The 21,043-nt window shown below is 36.4% G+C and overlaps 1 protein-coding gene across 1 annotated transcript; it reads right to left on the bottom strand.

Moving 5' to 3' along the window:
- LOC109842946 (ERAD-associated E3 ubiquitin-protein ligase HRD1B-like) lies at positions 576–17,336 on the bottom strand. Its single transcript, XM_020411871.1, has 8 exons — positions 17,261–17,336; positions 7,725–8,268; positions 6,885–7,061; positions 4,413–4,562; positions 4,156–4,337; positions 2,509–2,650; positions 2,246–2,372; positions 576–915 (listed from the first exon to the last, which is right to left on the bottom strand). Exons 2-8 carry the CDS (start codon positions 8,255–8,257, stop codon positions 790–792), a joined length of 1,437 nt encoding a protein of 478 aa, XP_020267460.1. The 5' UTR covers positions 8,258–8,268; positions 17,261–17,336; the 3' UTR covers positions 576–789.

The raw sequence follows: 21,043 nt of genomic DNA, 5'->3' as shown, positions 1-21,043 counted from the left end.
TAGATATGTAGACTTCAGGATCACCAGTGTAATTACACCAAACCTCGGGACACTGGATTGTTTAATCCTGTCTTTTAACTAGAAATTTTTACTCCTTCACAATCAACACTGCTTCTCTCCTGTCCTTCAGCGATATTTTCCTTTTTTCTTTCTTTAGCATTTTTCATTCTCCCGTGTCTTCTTCATCAAATGCCATATTTTCTGATCCCAAAAGTTCAGACATGATAGACTCATTGCACAGGACATCAATAATATGATTTTGTTTTGTACTTATCAAATCCTTGATCATTCGAAGCAACAAAATTTCCACAAGGACAGCACAGTAATTGGCCTTCTCATTGTAAAGTCGCACTACGAAAATAAAAAACAGGGCAAATTATTATTTTTTTAAAATGAAAGCACCAGAAATTCTCTGCCCTTTAATTTGCTAAAAACTAAAAAGAAACTTTCCAAAGGGGAATTCATTTTTATCTAGTCTCGTTGAGTGACAGCAGTGAGAAAAGAAAATCGAGCATTCACTCTTATTTGTGGATGTGCTTAGAATATGAACGTAATCAAAATTAACTATCTACGAGCATATGAATGTGATGCACTACATTATTTCAAGACAAGTATCAACAAAAATCTTTACATGTTATTATTATATACCGGAACATTTCAGGGATTAATCGTTTTTTTTTTGTGGGGATATCCCACAGGTCATACATATTTCTCAGCTAATGTTTTAATCTCTGCATACATACCGAGTATTTTCATATCGCTTTTCATGCTAAATAAAGTCAGCCAACTCTATAAGGAAGCATTGACAATGGCTTTTCCCTTGATATCAGAGACAGCACCATCTGCATCTCCAATGCTTGCCTTGTCCTCGTCTTTCTTTTGTTTCTGCACAGCTTGCAACTCGCTTCGCAGGATCTGTCATAAAATGGTTATAGAAGATAGTTAATTGGCGTATCTGGTGTATATCAGAGGATTAAATGCAGATGTACTCCCTGGACTATAGGGGTGTATCTGCTAATCATCCATGACCTATTTTAGGGATAATTTGAAGATGGACCCCCAGTAGTATTGATGTTTGGAACTTACTAGTTCTCTGGTTTCATTTTCCCAGAGAGAACCGAGTGAAATTTATTGACTCTTTTACCCTCAGAGAAAAAGAAATTAGTTTTTGAAAAATAGCCAGGGTAAAAGAGACAAAAAGAAAAATCACCCAGTGGTTCTGTTTGCAACAATAAAACTAGAGGGGTAGTAAGTTCAAAACAACGATACTACAGTGGTCAATCAGCAATCTGACACTATTTTATTAGCATGTACACTCCTAATCATGATGACGGTGTTACTTTTCCATTAGTTTTTGAACTCCTGTGAGAATCAATTGATGGTCAAAGTATAAGACAGCTGTCAAGAACAGTCCCATGTATTCTCACTGGAATTTAGAAACTAACAAAAAGTAGCATCATCCCAGGATCAGTGGGTGTATGTGCTAATAAATTTGAGCGTCAGTGATAAATAGCTAAATCTCGTAGTAAAGGGAGTGCATCTGTAATTAACACTATGATGAGAGCAAACTTCTCCTGTACAGAGAGGAGGCTCCAAACCTCTAGGTTCTAATGAAAACAAATTTGGTTGAACCCTATTACGTTTGTAGGGAGATGGAAATGATTTATGTATACCATGATTAAGAGAGGAAAATTGTGAGGTCTGTTCATTATCGTACAGTTAGTAATCAGGGTTATATGCAAGTAATGAAAGCAAATATACTTTCATATCACACTTACCTAGGCATTTTGAAAGATGAAGAATCACGATGAAAATGAGGAATAGAAAAATAGATGACCCCGTATTTATTTAGGTAAGTAAAGTGCAAGAGGTCGAAGACACAACCACATATCATAATGAATGCTGTTAAAAAGATATTCAGGTTTCAACGTGGCTATTAAACAGTTCGCAGAAAATTGCAGATGGTCTACTAAAAGAGTTTGATATACTTATTAAGACCGATTGGCTAAAAAATATATGAGACAATCTACAACAAGGGCATATCAATAATGTTCTGCAGGCTCCTGCAGTTTGTAAAGAACCATTAAAAGCATATAAATAATCATCATTACTTGGAGTATGAATTAATATTTGCACAGAGAACAATTCCAAGTCACACCTAGAAATATCTGAAGACAACTAGTTAAAAGTTGCACCTTAAGATGAAATCACTAAATAAGTGTTATCCAACAGCAAATTAGATTACCTCAATCTGGGTCTGGATAAAAGCCTCGCGTGCTTTCAACATGGAAATTTTAGGGTCTGGATTGCCTATAGCAGGAGCTGGAGTAGCTGGCATATTTCCATAACTTACTGAGGAATATCCAGAAGACCTGAAGATGGGACAAAAGTAGACATGACCATAAATATACACATGCAGTTAAAAATATCACGGATTTAAATATGCAATATCAAGCATTAGAGTGTTAATGATTTTCTTAAACATTATCGTATACAAAGTAGACATACCCAATGTTAGTGCCTGGCGGAGAACAGACAAAAGACCTTTCATAAACGGAAGCAGCCAATGCAGCAGCTTTAAGCCTCGCCTGGTCTGGGCTTAAGTGAACATCTTCTGAGCCTTGCGGAGATGTGCTTGCCGGTGTGGATCCTGCTCAAATCAAAACAAGCTACATAAGCCAACAGATTTTCAGCAAAGCATCATGATAAATTTCCAAGGATCCTATGAATCAGGCACCCAAATAACACATCTAATCATCTTAACCCCATTCTCATGTAGGAACCACCGAATGGTTAAGAGCATGTGCAAGTGCTCAAAGTGATATGTTTGGCAAATGACATTTTGGCTTATAAGCAACCAAAAGATAAGCTTGGGGGGTTTCTTAGCTTATTTTTTGGTGGATTACTAGCCACAAGGTTTGACCTGTCAAGTAGACCCGTCACATTTGACAAATTCCAAGCCACTCTCTAGCCTCATTAAATGCTTTTTTGTTACTTTAACAATAATGATGCCTTATGAGCCACCTATTTGCCAAACACTCTAATATTGACAATGGATTATAATCCATTAAATTTACCAAATACTTTAACTTATAATCCACTTGGTTATAATCCATTTGTGGATTATAAGTCAAGTGGATTATAGTCCAAAGATGCCAAACATGCTCTAATTTTAATGAAGTTTCTCATAGTTGACATTGATCAAGAAACAGGTTGAAGTACAGTATTCTGAAGGGGAAAAAGAGTAACAGAAGCGACATCCAGATATAATGTGCATCTATCAAGAATCAAGCTGTTAAACATAAGCCACATGTCTTTGCTTGATTTAAGTAAAGATCCAGGAAGCTTGAGAAAGGACGATTTCATAAGTTTTAGGAGACGGTTTTCCTCTATGCTGAGGTTCAAAAGTAATCACCTAAATAATTTTACTTGATATGGAACTAAATTTAAGACATGTCATGACATTAGGAATATTCTCTTTTATGATTATGCCCAAACAATAACAGTGATTTGTTAATTCAAAAAATCAACATCAAAATTCATTAGACTAGAAACTGGAACTTTCAGAACAAATTGACTTCTAAGATTGCAATAAATTAACAATCAACGACATTCAACAGGTATGCTTATGACAATATTATGGCGACTACATATGGTTCAACAGACTTTGCAGATTTGACTTTGGCCCTTCTTTTTTGTTGCATTACACAGCTCTCTTGTAGCTTTGCTTCCCCCCGCCTTGGTGGCAGTAGTTATAGCGAGTCTCGCTTTAATAATTAATACTCTTTATCAATGTTTTAAGTGTTGAAGTAAAACATTTCTCTCCCCCCTTGATTCATCTCTCCCCCCTTGATTCATGGTCAACTCTTTTAATTGTAAATGAAATTTACAACCAAATGATTCCAGCAATACAGTAGTTAGCAAAAAGAATAAACATAAGCAAACATAAGCTCCCATTACTATTAATCACTAACTAGAGTGTCTAAATGAAGACCATATTTCAGACATATAAGATCACAACTACAATGTAGAACTTGAATCTTAAAGAAAATGTTTCAACAATGTTGCTTCCATGAAATTATACTGCAGTTTAACAAATGCATACAAAGAGGAATTATAAAAGAAATTTCAGAAACCAAAATCTGAAAAACTTACTGGCTTGTTGTCCAGATGCAGCTGATCCATTTTCAGGAGGAATAACTAAAGCTCTGCAAGTTGGGCAAATATTCTGTCGTTCTAACCATGATCGCAAACAATGCACATGAAAAAGGTGCCCACAATGCAACTTTTTGGCTGTTAACATCTCTTCACGGCAAATAATGCACGTTGCATCACTTCTGCAGTACAAAGTTTGCAATAATGCTCATGTTAGTCAAGGAAAAACACCAGGAGAGGGGGAAAAAGATTCTTACGCATTAATCTCCTCAGGTGTTGCACTCGGGAACCGCTCATCCACATTTGATGTAACCTTCCGGTAACGAATGTAATCCGCAATGCGGATTCTGAAGCTGCGAAATGTCTCATAGAGTTCTCGGATCAAGTGCAGCGGCAAACCATAGTGCCTGAATCAGAAACCAAAACCCCCATAATGTAAATTTAATATGTCCTCAAACTATCAGACTGATGCTGATAGTACCTCAATTGGAAAAAAGAAAATAATGACATGATGAGTAAATAGAACATACAACGGAAAATTTTGGTAGAAGAGCAAGTTTTGTGAGATATTTATTTGAGCAGGAATTCAAAACCTTGCACAAGGTAATTAATCTCAGGAATTCAAAACCTAGCACAAGGTTATTAATATCACTATCAAAATTCAAGATGCACATAGTATATACCTAAGGCTTTTTCTTTTCTTTCTCCTTCTGTCTTGTGAATTCCATGTCATAGTAATTGCACTGAACACAGGAATTCAAAGATCTGCTGTAGTTATCCATTCATGGAAGACCAGCCTGACTGGCGTAACCCCAAAATAGATTTATCTAACATTTTATATAGCCAACCACTCTAGTAGCCGCTAGAACTGTTCAAGGTTTATTGTAGGTAACAATGCCAGTAAACAGTTTCATCAGTTACAGCAGCTTCATGTAGCTGACTTGTTTGAACCCCCCACAACCCCCAACCCCAACACGCACGCACAACAAAAACAGAAAAGAAAAATAGGAAGACAAACACACAACATCCTTCCCCCAAGTAAAACATAATACTCTAAAACATAAAGGCCATTTATGCGTCGAATGTGGTAGAAAGCAAACGCTAATCATTTTCAGATGATGAACCTCACTTGTGGGTAAAGCATGAAAGTCAAATCAGTCTGTTGCAGCTACTCAGCTGACATCTATCATGACCATTCTTATGTATACATCGAAAGGTATGCATGTTTGTGCTTATCAAATCGTCAAGGTAAGTTTTTGATCATTAACATTAAAAATAAAACACACTACATAGGCACATGACCAGGCACTTAGGCACAAGCATGCATACACTTAAAGTAATAGATCAGTCCTCTCACCAACATCCCCACCCACCCCGCTTCAGAACAAAGATGCATTCGCTAACAAGAAATTATAACTGTGTTCATATATTTGGAGCTAAAATCTATCTTCTCTGAAAAAATTTCAAAATTTATGTAAATCTAATTCCAAACAAATCTTAAAAAATATTCAAAGCTATCTATATCCATTTATAACCCAAATTTAAAATCCTCAATCAAGTTTCCTCTTATTTTTCCGAGATAAATATATGTCAATTATCACAGTAAAGAATCACATCCTAGGAAGTTCTAACATTTAACTGGTAACTAAAAAAGCTAATTTCTAGGTAATTTACTTTTCAAAATTCAATGTCACAGAAGGCGCTTGGCGGATTGAGACACTGCCTAGACGCCTAGGCGTTTGGCTATTTTTTGAATTATATAATAATAATAATAATTGACAAAAATATGTATTAAATTCATATAAAATTGGAAAAAAACATAGATAGCAATCTTAGATCCACAATAAACAATGCACAATTAAATACTATATAGCCAAAATAGTAACTGACAACATTACAGAAAGCGTTGCACAGCCTAAGCATTGAACCTGATGCCTAGACCCTAGGCAGTTTTCGCATTTTTTATTTTTTACTTAAAATAATTTAAAGTAAACGTCAATGTTATAGAAAGCTTAGGTGTCGGACTAGTGTCTAGGCGGATTCTTTTCTTCATTAAAGTGGTGGTCAAGGAGGTTTTGCTAAAGGTCAAAGAAGGTAGTGCAAGTATTTATATTTGGATGTTAGAGAAATTTGGAGGAGGTTGGAGGATGTGGAGGCTACAACACAGAAAATCATGATTAATGCCTAAAAGGTGCAGTCCACCTCAGCAGACAACGCTCCCAAAACCTAGGTGGTTGCCTAGGTACTGCCTAGGCGCTAGGCAGGCGGCCTAGGTACCACCTAGGCGGACTAGGCAAAGGCTTTTTAAAATAGTGTCAAAATTTTACCATGTGGACAATAGCTCATGTTAGAGTTAAGCAAAATCTAACTTATCGAATACCAATTCTCACACTCATGTAAAAAAGTAAAGAAAAACATGTCTACAGGCAAAAAAAAAAGGGTTCATGACTTCAAGCAAATGGAAAACATATGTTGTTCAAGTAAAACTCCAACCATAAATGTTAAGGTGAAGAGAATTGAGAGATAGCAAATATCAGCATTTGCATTTTAGTATCTCAAAAAAGTAGACAAAATAGAAGAACAAAAGGAAAATCCTGGCTAACTGGACAATAACTTAATTACTCATTTTCTATTGTTCCTCCATATCAACCATTACCTTTCATATAACTAACAATGAAAAATACAACATTCCACCATATAAAATGACAAAGGTGATGAATAGTACTTACGCGAAGATCACAAGAAAGAAAAGGATATACAATGACAAGTTAACAAGGTCGCGGACAAGTTCCAAGTAAAATGTAAACACAGCCTTCTTCTCCCACTGCCCTTCCATGATCACGTCACAAACGTAGAAAGCATACTTCAATAATGTTGACATCGTTGTTGACGCTAATATGGTGTATCTGGACCAAAAAAACATGGTTACAAATGCAAATTGCATACGATAAAACAACAAACCCCTAAGATTATAAACAAGACTATTCCCAGTAAAAACTATATCAGCAAATGATATAGTACAATAGGTACTTTACAAATATATGCTTTCTTCAAGTAGCCAAAATTATGATGCTTCAGAACTAAGGTATAAAGACTTTTATGTATAAGTTCAAACATAAAATATTGGTTATCCTTATACTTAGGAAGCTGCAAAACGTAAACTGTTTTTCATCATATATTTTAAAAGAAAATGCTCATTGTACCACTTTTTGGGTACTAATAACTCTAAGAGAATGACAAAAGAGACTTGACACACTGACCCCCACCCCCACAACAAAAGACAAAAAAAAAATCCTTTCATCAATAAGATAGTAGAGGGGTGATGTCATTCTCTTCAGTACCCAAGTAGCGCCAAGAGGTAAAGTACAATAAGCATTACTGATTTTAAATTTCCCTCAATGTTTCACTGTCCATGTAAACCCAAGTTTACAAGAACCATGAGGCCCAATCAATTCTTTTATAACAAGGAATCAAGCTACAAGCATAAGAGTAATCAAACAATTATGATAGCCCTAAATGAAACAATCACAACTACATATAATGAATATTGCATTATTGTATTAGCTTACTCAAATAAAAAGAAGAGGGCAACTGATGCCTTCTTTGTCTGTATAAATGACTTCAGAGGCCTGTGCAATAGAACACAATCCACAACGAGAAGAAATACCAAAAAGGAAGCAATCCTGACATGGGAAAGTAAAGAAACCGATGGAGCCGTCTCAATGTGGTCAACCCTCTTTTGCGCCAGCCAATGCAAGGATTTAATCATCAAAAGTGTGGTAATCATCCCAAGAGTAGTAACGGAGAAATCTTGCCTAAATATAGTAATAGCAAAAAGAATTTCCATAATCTCCCTCCATACTTGTTCATTTAATCTTTCGATTTCTGCTTCTCTAAGAGTACCAAGAAACAAAAGCTTAACTAGCTGCCACAGTATGCACATGAAGACGAGGACCATGTTCAAAAGAAGCACAAAACAGACTTTTGAAGTGGACAAATAAACCATGGCAGGATAGAACTGTCCTCTGCTGTTAAATGCATGATATATAACAGTAATCACCGCCAAGAAACTAAATCCAGCATAAGTTTGCAGCCTCAACATTTCAGCAAGACCTGTTACAATAGTATGGAAATAGAGATTAGATTGAATTTCTAAAGACATCTGCAAAATCAAATTGATGAATTTAATTTAAACCAACATCAAAATAAATAAGATAACAACTTAACCATATTTTTGAACAGCTTGATGAAACAATACCGCTAACTTATCTACTCTATCATTTGGAAACTCCGAGCACAATGCTGCAGCCCCAAGGTCCATAAATATAAAGATTAAAGAATATAAGTCCCTTATGTGCAATACCTTTTTATATATTAGCGCCCTGAGGGGAAATTTTTATTTTAATCACCAGTTGGAAGTGTGGATGCTCATTCACTCAAACAGAGACATGGCTTTTCTGTATAGAACTTTAATACAGTTAGGGGTGGTAGCACACACACCCTTACTTTTATATAACTATACCTTTATCCTTTAGTAAATATGTAATTTATGTATATCACCTTGTACTTCCACCTTTATCCGCAATCATCTCCTTTTGTCAGTAAATAAGTAAACTGCAACTAATGGTGATAAGAGAATAACATACTCTTTCTTTCACAAGAACAAGATGAGCCTTGTTGAATATTAATCTAGCTTCAGCAATTTGAGCAAGACTATGATAATCTAAAAATTACTGCAAAATCCACTATTTTGTCTTGTTTAGCTATTGCTTCAATCCAGTCACCTATTGCAGCACCAAAATTCCTAACTCCCCCAAATCCCAATCCATTTTGAATTAGCTACAAAAAACAGACTCCTTCTTTGATGTCTCCTGTACCTAATCCATCTTTAGCATCACTGAGATCAATCTTTCCATCAGTTCAACCTAAGTCGATAGGCATTTCAATTTCGCACCGTCAAAGAAAGGAACCTTTTCTATCTGAGAACTCCTTGTTCATGTAGTAGGTGAACAAATTCCTCGTTCTTAACAGATGAATTGTCAGAACCTAGAATAAAATAACCAGAATAAATGATCTCTTCAAATGGGGACACGAAGTCTAAGAGGAAGTCTTAATCATGCACTTGACTGCATCTTTCGTTTACAAAGGGAGATAATCTTAGTTTGGAGAGAAAAGAGAGGGAGGAAGGGAGGGAGGAAGGGAGAATGGCCAAGAAGAGGGATGCCTGCAAATGTCATGATATTTGGATTCCAGGGTAGCAATTCATTGACTGCTCTTAAATTTTTTCATGGGTTGCATTAAAGTAGGTTGATTGGACATGAACAGAGGAGGAAGACTAGAAGCCAGACCAATTACTAATTAAAGGGACGGTTTGATTTTGTTTTTCAAATTCAAATAGGTAACTAATGAAATTGTCAAAGAGATGGATGAATATACATCTTCCCTAAGCACGTTCAGACTAGAGAAGGTTACTAAATGAAGCACAACATAGAAAAGGTACTCCATTAGAAAATCATCCCATCCCCTTGGCTCATCTCTAAAGCGATAAGGATGAGAGCTTTGCCCTCTTTGTTATTTTCAAATTTGTCATCTGTGTCAGCATGATTTCGGCAAGGTCCAGTCCAATGGATCAGACCTAGATTGCAAATCGGAAAGCTCAAAATTTTAAGCCTCTGCCTACGCATCTTGCAGCCTAGCTGATTAGCTTCAGTCAACCGCTTCTTTTATTTCAATCCAACACATCTACAACATTGGTCTCCAACAGTGTGTATGCCAACATGCCTAATATTTCACACGTTTGAAATGAACTCCTCTTGATGAATAACCTTCAATTGTTGGATTTAATCTAATAAATCTATTTGTGGGCACATATGATTAATCAATGTGTATTGCTATCTTTCAGGATAACCCACTAAAGTGATCAATTAAGTTGGGTTAATTTGGTATTTAAATAAGTCATGGGGTTATATGTGCAGATACCAGGTTGTAATTGTAATTTATTGAGGGGCTAAATTACAAAAGTACAACATCTATAAATAAGGGGTTATGGTCCCTAATCTAGGGTTACATTCTCTAATTCTCTACACCTCCATCTAGCTAGAGAAATTCGGTTTTAGAGAGAACCCTAAGGTTAGAAGATCCAAAACCCAAAATCAAGATCAAGCAATGGATTCAGGTATAAGCTTCCGCTCTTTTAGATCCTTGTTAATCTCTTTGAATTAATCATGGCTATATGGTTTTAGATCTCAAGTTTTATGATGTAGATCTAACAAGTGGTATCAGAGCCACCTTGATTAATTCTTAGGGATTTAAGTTTTATTGGGTTTTTGATCTTAAATCTCTGGTTAAAGATTCAATTTTTGGGTTCGGATGAACAGTAACGAAAATTTTCGGATGAACAGTAAAGTTTTTTCGGATGAACAGTAAAGTTTTTTCGGATGAACAGTAACTGAAAAAATCGCCGGTGGACAGTAACTTTTTGGAATTTTTTGGATTTTCCTTTGATTTTTTCTTCAATTTTTCTTGGATCTGGATCAAAAATTTTTTTTCCGATTCTGGATCTGGTTTTGAAAATAAAAAAATCAAGGAATTTTTTGGGTTTGGCGGCGGCGGTTTCAGTTTGAAACCCTAAGGGTTCATGGCGGTTCTTAAGGTGAGCCTCACGCTCAGAATTAAGGTGAGCCTCGCGCTCAACTTTAACGAACCTCGCGTTCGTTCTTAAGGTGAGCCTCACGCTCAGAATTAAGGTGAGCCTCGCGCTCAAGTTTAACGAACCTCGCGTTCGTTCTTAAGGTGAGCCTCGCGCTCAAATTTTGATGAACCTCGCGTTCGTTCTAAAGTGAACCTCGCGTTCAACTCAGGTGAGCGTCAAGCTCAATTTTGACGAACCTCGCGTTCGTACTTCAGACGAACCTCGCGTTCGAGCTTCAGACGAACCTCGCGTTCGTGCTTCAGTCGAGCCTCGCGTTCGAACTTCAGACGAACCTCGCGTTCGTACTTCAGACGAACCTCGCGTTCGTACTTCAGTCGAACCTCGCGTTCATTTTTTAAAACGAACCTCGCGTTCGTTCCCAAGATTGAACCTCGCGTTCTTTTATCAAACGAACCTCGCGTTCGTTCATTTTCAGACGAACCTCACGTTCGTGCTTAAGTGAGTCTCGTACTCAATACAGTCGAACCTCGCGTTCGAAGTTAAGGGAACTTCGTGTTCATTATGGTTAAGCCTCGGCTTTTCATGGGTCCACTTTGGTATACTTAATTTATTCAATTAAGTTATGGGCCCTAGTCAAGCTGTGAGACCCCAATTAAGTTTTTGAAAATTCAGTTGATTTAAATTTTTAATTTAAATCTAATTCGGTTTTTAATCAATTTTTTAATTCAAATATTATGACACTAAGGTATTAAGGTTGTCTCTCACTCCAATTGATTAATTGAAGCAAGAAGTTGCCAAAGTAACCTCTCTTGTGTAGATTGTTCATGAGGAATGTGAGATGTTTGTGTGTATGCTTTCGTGTAAATATTTAATCGGCCCAAAGGAAGGTTAATATTTATTTAGACTGTATACACATCTGCGATGATAAGCGTGTGACAATTATAAGGTTTACATGTGAATAATGAATCGATCCAAAGATAGTTTCATTATTTGACATGAGTTATTGTCAATGTTTGATCATTGCAACAAGGTATCACTTACAAGTTAATATTACTGTCCAAAGACTTGATATTAATGTTGTGCCGGTATCTTGGATGGGGATTGTCATTATTTGAATTTTATTGATTATGGTTATTGATGTGAGCATTTTTGTTTTATTTCAGCTAATGCATCTGCTGCAACAATTTCTGCTAACATCAACTCAATTCCCATGCTAAATGGGACAAACTTCAAGGTTTGGAAAGAGAACATATTAATTGTTCTTGGCTGCATGGATCTTGACTATGCATTAAGAACTGAACAACCCCAACCTCTCAATGCGGATAGCACTCCTGATGCAAAGAAGGAGCATGAGAAGTGGGAGCGTTCAAATCGCATGAGTCTTATGATCATTAAGCGCGGCGTTCCGGAAGCCTTCAGGGGCATAGAATCCGAAGGGATTACTAAGGCTAAAGATTTCCTTGCCGAAATTGAGAAGCGTTTTGCGAAAAACGATAAGGTAGAAACAAGCACGCTTTTAGCTCGCTTGATTTCAATGAAGTATAAGGGCAAAGGAAATATCAGGGAGTACATTATGGAAATGTCTCATATTGCTTCAAAGCTTAAGGCACTTAAACTCGATCTTTGTGACGAGTTATTAGTGCATCTGGTTTTGTTGTCTCTTCCTGCACAGTTTAACCAATTTAAGGTCAGTTATAACTGTCAAAAGGAGAAATGGACTCTAAATGAGCTCATTTCATACTGTGTGCAAGAAGAAGACAGGTTGAAGCAAGATAAGACAGAAAGTGCTCATTTGGCCTATGCCTCTAAGGATAAGGGCAAGAAAAGGAAGAATGATAAGGAAGCTGCTAAGGGTCCAGTTGAGAAGAAACAACATAAGGATAATCAGGGTTGTTTCTTCTGTAAGAAGCCTGGACATGTAAAGAAGGACTGTACAAAATATCACGCCTGGCGTGATAATAAGGGTACGTTCCTTGCTTTGGTCTGTTCTGAGGTTAATTTAGCTTCAGTACCTAGAAACACTTGGTGGTTAGACTCTGGTGCTACTACTCACATAAGTGTTTCTATGCAGGGTTGCCTGAGCTACCGAAAGCCAAGTGATGTTGAAAGACACATCTTTGTGGGCGACGGACAATCGGTAGATGTGGAAGCAATTGGGCACTTTAGGTTGTTGTTAGGAACTGGTTATTATTTGGATTTAAAAGATACTTTTGTAGTACCGTCTTTTAGACGGAATTTGGTTTCTGTTTCTGTATTGGACAAATCAGGTTATTCTTGTTCATTTGGAAACAGTCAATTCAGTTTATCTTTTAATTCAAATGTTGTGGGAACCGGTTACTTGAGTATTTATGACAACCTATATTTGCTTGATACAATTGCTTCTTACAATGAATCCTTGCATGTGGAATCACGTGGTACTAAGCGTAAATTAAATAAGGAAAATTCGGCGACATTATGGCATAAGCGCTTAGGTCATATCTCAAAAGGTAGAGTTGAGCGTCTTGTGTCTGATGGCATTTTGGATTCCCTTGATTTTTCGGACTTCGACGTATGTGTTGAATGTATCAAGGGAAAACAGACCAAAGTGAAGAGATTAGGTGCCAACAGATCTTCGGATGTCTTAGAATTGATACATACGGATATTTGTGGGCCATTCCCTACGGAATCCTGGAATGGTCAACAATATTTTATATCATTCATAGACGATTACTCACGTTATGGGCACCTATATCTTATTCATGAAAAATCTGAGTCTCTGGACATGTTCAAAGCCTATAAAGCTGAAGTTGAGAATCAACTCAACAGAAGAATTAAAACCGTCAGATCTGATCGTGGTGGTGAGTACTACGGTAGATATGATGGTTCAGGTGAACAACGTCCAGGACCATTTGCTAGATACCTAGAGGAATGCGGTATCGTCCCACAGTACACTATGCCGGGTTCACCTAGCATGAATGGTGTAGCTGAAAGACGAAACAGGACTCTTAAGGATATGGTAAGAAGTATGATTGCTCATTCTTCTTTACCAGAGTCACTCTGGGGAGAAGCACTTAAGACAGCAGCTTACATTCTGAATAGAGTACCAAGTAAAGCAGTTGCTAAAACACCTTATGAGCTTTGGACTGGTCGAAAGCCCAGTTTAAAGCATTTACATATTTGGGGATGTCCAGCTGAGGCAAGGCCTTATAGGCCAAATGAAAAGAAATTGGACTCCAAAACAGTTAGCAGCTACTTTATTGGGTACCCTGATCGCTCTAGGGGCTATAAGTTTTATGATCCCACTATAAGGAATATTTTTGAGACGGGAACAGCAACATTCTTTGAGGATGTTGAGTTTGGGGGGAGAAATAAGGTTAGAGACATTAGTTTTGAGGAGGAATTGGCTTCAGATCCAATCCATACAGTTACTTTTGACAATATTCAGGTTCCTATACCTGTTGTTGCTCAAGAAGTAAATCCGGAACCTCAAGATGATAATGTTGAACAACTCCCTGTTCCAGAAGAACAAACTCAACAACCTCAAGAACCAGTGCCATTAAGGAGATCCACGAGAGAAAGGAGAAATGCTATTCCGGATGATTATATTGTATTTCTCCAAGAACATGAGGAAAGTAGTGGAATGTTAGAAGATGATCCAATCAACTTCTCTCAGGCCATGAAAAGTTCTAACTCTCAACAGTGGATTGATGCCATGAATGAAGAGTATAAGTCTATGCAAGACAATAAGGTTTGGGAACTTGTCCCATTGCCAGAAGGTGCAAAACCAATTGGTTGTAAATGGATTTTTAAAACCAAGCGGGATGCAAACGGTAATGTGGAGAGGTATAAGGCGCGTCTTGTGGCTAAAGGCTATACTCAAAAGGAAGGCATTGATTATACAGAGACTTTCTCTCCGGTTTCATCGAAAGACTCTTTCAGAATAATCATGGCACTTGTTGCTCATTATGATCTTGAGTTACATCAGATGGATGTTAAGACTGCATTTCTCAATGGAGACATTGATGAGATGATTTATATGGTGCAACCAGAAAACTTTGTGTCAGGAGACCCAAAGAATATGGTTTGCAAATTAAGGAAATCCATCTATGGACTCAAGCAAGCTCCTCGTCAATGGTATCATAAGTTTCAACAAATAGTTATCTCGTTCGGTTTTGAGATGAACATTGTTGATGACTGTGTATATCACAAGTTCAGTGGGAGTAAGTATATTTTTCTGGTTCTGTATGTGGATGACATCTTGCTTGCCACTAATGATATAGGCATGTTGCACGAAACCAAGAGATTTCTATCAAAGAATTTTGAGATGAAAGATCTTGGGGACGCCTCTTTTATATTAGGGATCCAGATACATCGAGATCGCTCTCGGGGTATTCTTGGATTATCACAAAAGAGCTATATCGATAAGGTACTTAAAAGGTTTGGCATGCAAGATTGCAGACCAGGTGACACCCCTGTTGCTAAAGGAGACAAGTTTAGTCTCAATCAGTGCCCTAAAGGTAACCTTGAAATTCAGGAAATGCAGAAGATTCCTTATGCTTCGGCTGTAGGAAGTCTAATGTATGCTCAGGTATGTACGCGTCCGGATATTGCGTACATTGTTGGGATGTTAGGCAGATACTTAAGCAACCCTGGTATGGATCATTGGATAGCAGTCAAAAGGGTTATGAGGTATCTTCAGAAAACAAAAGATTACATGCTCACATACAGAAAATCAGAGAAATTAGAGGTCATTGGGTATTCGGACTCTGATTTTGCTGGATGCCAAGATAGCAGGAAGTCTACATCAGGCTACATTTATATGTTAGCAGGAGGAGCTATATCATGGAAAAGTGTCAAACAAACACTAGTAGCTTCCTCCACTATGGCAGCAGAATTTGTAGCTTGCTATGAGGCATCCAATCAGGGAATATGGCTGCGAAATTTTGTCACGGGACTGCGCATTTTGGAAAATGTTGAAAGACCACTAAGGCTATATTGTGACAATAAATCTGCAGTAATGTATTCCAATAACAACAGGAGCTCAACTAAGTCAAAACATATTGACATTAAGTTCCTGGTTGTGAAAGAAAGGGTACAGAGTGGACAGATATCCATAGAGCACATTGGGACAAACTCCATGATAGCTGATCCTCTTACTAAGGGATTGCCACCTAAGGTCTTTCATGAGCATACTGCTCATATGGGTGTGGTATTATTTGAGGATATTATGTTTTAGTGGGAGTTTGTATTTGTGGTGCTTTATGTTTGTTTGTATTGTCTGATCAGAATAAAGTTTTCAGTTAAGACACTCTGTTACATTATGTTTGGTTTTGACCTCACTAAGGAGGACCAGTTGAAAATAGACATGTACTGATCACATTGCATGTAATTTTCATGCTGCACATCCATGATTGATCTATGTCGTTTGATTGTATTGGTATATGTGACCATTGATGGGTCGAGTCACGATAAATGTGACGAAGGCCGCTTTGATCCTATATTGATATAGTCAATGGACGAGATTGTTCGGAAATACCATTTCAGTGATAGCAATTTTTGAGCTCATAAGGTTATACACAGTTTAAGGAATCATATGGTGCCCAAGTGGGAGATTGTTGGATTTAATCTAATAAATCTATTTGTGGGCACATATGATTAATCAATGTGTATTGCTATCTTTCAGGATAACCCACTAAAGTGATCAATTAAGTTGGGTTAATTTGGTATTTAAATAAGTCATGGGGTTATATGTGCAGATACCAGGTTGTAATTGTAATTTATTGAGGGGCTAAATTACAAAAGTACAACATCTATAAATAAGGGGTTATGGTCCCTAATCTAGGGTTACATTCTCTAATTCTCTACACCCCCATCTAGCTAGAGAAATTCGGTTTTAGAGAGAACCCTAAGGTTAGAAGATCCAAAACCCAAAATCAAGATCAAGCAATGGATTCAGGTATAAGCTTCCGCTCTTTTAGATCCTTGTTAATCTCTTTGAATTAATCATGGCTATATGGTTTTAGATCTCAAGTTTTATGATGTAGATCTAACATCAATTCCCTACTTTACATATAAAACTCACTAGTGCTAACTACATTATTGTGAGCTTATATTTTTCGAAGAATGCCATCAACCATGTTCATATATATTTTTGAGGCCCTTTTACACCCCAATTCTTGAATAAAGAACCTTCGAACAAGAATGCTTCAAACCTTAATGCGAAATGACTTCAAATTTCAACTGGGATTTTTTCACAAAGCTACATCTCAGTTCTAATATTGAAAATAACGAAGCTTCAGTTTCCAAGATTCAACAGGCTCTCTACCGCTTGTAGGAATTTTTGAGGAGACGGTGAAAAAGCAAAATTAAACAAGTTCAACAGAATGGAAATCGTAAGGACATGAAAAAATCTAGAAACATCGAAGTAACTGAGGGTCGTTGATGCGATTCGAGAATTAGGGTTAGAAATTCTACCTCTTTTACTGAGGATCTGATTAGGGTTCCGTCGGGTCGAGCGAAGGAGCCAGAGTGCTGAGGTGAAGAGAGAGAAAATGAATTTTGTTTTAAGTAATAAAAAAAAGATAAGAAATTGAATATAGCCACGTGGGATTCGATTGTGCGTCTGGGCCGTCCGGTTCGATCAGGCCGGCTAGGTTTGATAACTCAATTTAATTAAATCTACACTAGATTGATTAAGATTACTAATTATTGTGGAGCACAAAATGAAGCATAGTATAATCTTCTATTAATTGCGGATATGGATACGGATACATTTTGGTAAGAAAAAACTCATCCATATTCTTTTTTATTTGAATATGAGCATATTGAAAAACATAAAAATATAATGTCGGATGTATGAGAGAAACAAGTGAGATTGAAAGATTATACATGCACTATGATTAAATATTTGTTCCGATAAAGAAAAAAATAAAGTCAATGTTGATTTATATGCTTGATTAGAATTTTTTTAATCATAAAAAATAGTCATAGACCTACTAATTTAAGATCAAATAGCTTCAATCATTTGATTGTAAATATATATTCAGGTATTCAGATATAAATATATTGATATCATATTCTTCATTTTATCCTATGTGATATTTATATTTGAGATCCATATGTGTATCACTTAGTTTATTGCTAATCATTATTAAAGAGAAAATTTCATATGGAAGAATGAAGATAAAGAAAATCATGTCGAAGAGAAGAAGAAAATGAAATATATTTTATCATGTAATTCTGATGGTTGCATTAATGCAATATTATGATTACATCTATACAATTCATAAAAATTATTAATACTTTAATTATCTGTATTTGTACCAATCTAAAAATAATAGTTGTTTTTTATTTTTTTTATAAGGAAAAATTGCTTCTAGCCCTCAAAACAATAAATTTTATTCATCTCACCCCCAAGATTTTTTCAACACCTCAAAAAACCCCTCAATCAACTTTGTAATGCTTCTAACTCCTAATTTTGTTGTCACCTAAGCAAATATTTTTATTCCCCACTTTACCCTTAATTATAGCCCATGTGGACTACTCTCTCGCTCTCTCTCTCTCTCTCGTCATCATCTCCCTCCTCTCTTCTCTTTTCTCTCTCCCCACTCCATAGCCCTTACCAACTACTTCTCATCCTTTCTTCTCTTTTTTTCTATTGCCGCTGCACAGCCTCCTGCACCATCATCATTCCCTCCCCTATGGCCCTAAACAAGCTCAACGTCTCTCATCCGCTTCGGCTCTCATTTTCGATCGGCGACGGTGGAGCTCGCTCCTCCATCGAACCTCCCATGGTTTCCTGCACATCACCCTCTCTTCCCCAAATGATGACCTCCCTTTTGATATCAAAGCCTTGACATCATCAAAAGATCAAATGCAAAAGGGAGACGAGCACCAATATTTATAAGTGTAGATCAACTGTTTGATAAAATGCATGTGAGAAACAAACCCATTACATATAACTCTCTAAGTGAGGGCTAAGCAGTTAGAGGAGAAGAATATGTGGGTTGTGATTGCGTGGACCTTGGAGGTGAGGTGGTGGGACCTAGATTGGGCCCAGTGGAGGAGGGGTGACGACGAGGTTAGGGTTGAAGACTACTGTAAATTAAAGGAGGAAGAAGAAGAATATGACGGTGGGCTGCTAGTATTGATCATTGACCCTCTATTTGGTTTCGGAATCAAGGCCGTCTTTTTTCTTAAAGCAATCAACCATTGTTTCGCCTCACAACATATGGACACACAAACAAACATATGAGAATTGATAAACGCATAACGTGTTAGCCTGTTAGGTCAAATTGTAGATTTAACAACTTTTTCTTCACAAATTATCTGCAAACAATAAGCACTAGACAATCAATCCCTCGACCGCCGAGCTCGACCTTCGAGCGTTCTAAAATGTATTTCATGATTTTTGAGTAAAGGAATGTCAGTGAAATGTTATAAAATGTAATTTATGATTTTTGAGCAAATGAATATATTTTTTTAGCTATTTCCTCTATTCCCCTTCCTCTTTCCATTGCTAGATGAAAAATCTTAACAACAAACACATAAGCTTAACAACCAACATATAAGCTTAACAACTAACGAAAAAGCTTAACAACTAATGCATAAGCTTTAAAACTAACAAAAAAGATTAACAACCAACTCATAAGTCTAATAACTAACGAAAAAGCTTATCAATCAACACATAAGCTTAACAACCAATGAAGATTAACCAATGAATAAGCTTAACAACCAACATAAGCTTAATAACCGGCGAAAAAATCTTAACAACCAAGGTATAAGCTTAACAACGGATTAAAAAATTAACAACCAACACATAAGCTTAACAACTAACAAAAAAACTTAACCAACACATAACCTTAACAACCAATGCATAAGCTTAACAACTGATAAAAAAAGCTTAACAACAAACACAAAAACTTAACAACCATCGTATAAGCTTAACAACTCACGAAAAAACTTAACAACTAATACATAAGCTTAATAATTAACAAAAAAATATTAACAATTAATATATAAGTTTAACAACTAACGAAAAAGCTTAACTAATGCATAAGTTTAACAACCAATGCATAAGCTCAACAATTGACGAAAAATCTTAACAACAAATGCATAAGCTTAACATCCATAGTAACTGATAAAAAAGCTAAATAAATACATATAAGCTTAACAATCAATGCATAAGCTTACCAACTAGAAAAAAGCTTAACAACAAATACATATGTTTAACAACCAATGTATAAACTTAATAATTAATAAAAAACTTAACAACAAATAAATAAGCTTAGCAACCAAGGAATAAGCTTAACAACTAATGAAAAAGTTTGATAACAAACGCAAAACCTTAACAACTAACTCATAAGATCAACAACTAACTTATCAGATTAACAACTAAACCATAAGGCTAACAACTAATTTACAAAATTAATAGCTCCTTTTTTAACTTTGAATGTTCGACCAAAATACTTCAAAACATAAAAACTCATGGACATCAAAAACTAGATAGCAATAGAAAAAGGAGGATGAACAAAGGAAATAGCTGGAAATATTCATTTACTCAAAAATAAAAAAAAATGCATTACATAACATTCCACTAACATATTTCACAACCACCCATTGTTTAATGGAAGCTTATATTGGATTACAAAGTTAAGAGGACTGTAGCCTAAACTTATAATTCTATATTTGAAGCTATTCTTTGTTCAAATTACCATTAATTTCTGGTGAACTTCATCGAAATCAGGCTAAACCTCTACTAACTACTCAAATATCTTCTTTGAATCATCCCAATTCACATAAATAGCACAAATCTCATCATTTTTGGGAAAATATTAATCAAAGAACATAGACATGAATACAAATCTTAGGAATCCACCACGGCCAACAAAGAGAAAGAAGAAACTATTGTCGCGTGTGGCTAAATCTAGAATTCACATAAATAGCAGTATAATACAATGGTGTGCACCAACCAAGTACTATTAAGATCTCCTCCATCTATAAGATATTTCGGTCAAGCCAACGATCTCCTCGATCTGTTAAAACCTTTAGATTCAAAACCTTTCGGGTCAGGCAAAGATCTTTCGATCTGTAAAAAACCTTTCGGTCCAGGCCTATGTTCCTTCGGGCACAGACTAAAGCCTATACGCTTTTAAACTCTGCAGCAGCAGCAGCACAACAGCTCAACAGGTACAACACTTCAGTGTGTGTTTTCATATCCCAAGAACTGCTCCAAGGGGCACTATTTAGAGGTCTCTA

The sequence above is a fragment of the Asparagus officinalis genome, chromosome 5 (assembly GCF_001876935.1).
Source record: "Asparagus officinalis chromosome 5, Aspof.V1, whole genome shotgun sequence".
Classification (NCBI taxonomy): domain Eukaryota; kingdom Viridiplantae; phylum Streptophyta; class Magnoliopsida; order Asparagales; family Asparagaceae; genus Asparagus; species Asparagus officinalis.
The sequence above is the reverse complement of the archived record's forward strand: the minus strand, read 5'-3'. Positions and strand labels throughout refer to the sequence as shown.

Bases quoted from the DNA above. Each gene is read 5' to 3' on its own strand.
- LOC109842946 (XM_020411871.1), bottom strand. From the start codon at position 8,257: ATGTTGAGGCTGCAAACTTATGCTGGATTTAGTTTCTTGGCGGTGATT. The intron at 4,563-6,884 runs GTAAGTACTATT...TTTCTGATTCAG, and splicing joins TTCTTTCTTGTGATCTTCGC to GCACTATGGTTTGCCGCTGC. The intron at 2,373-2,508 runs GTATGTCTACTT...TCCCATCTTCAG, and splicing joins CCGCCAGGCACTAACATTGG to GTCTTCTGGATATTCCTCAG.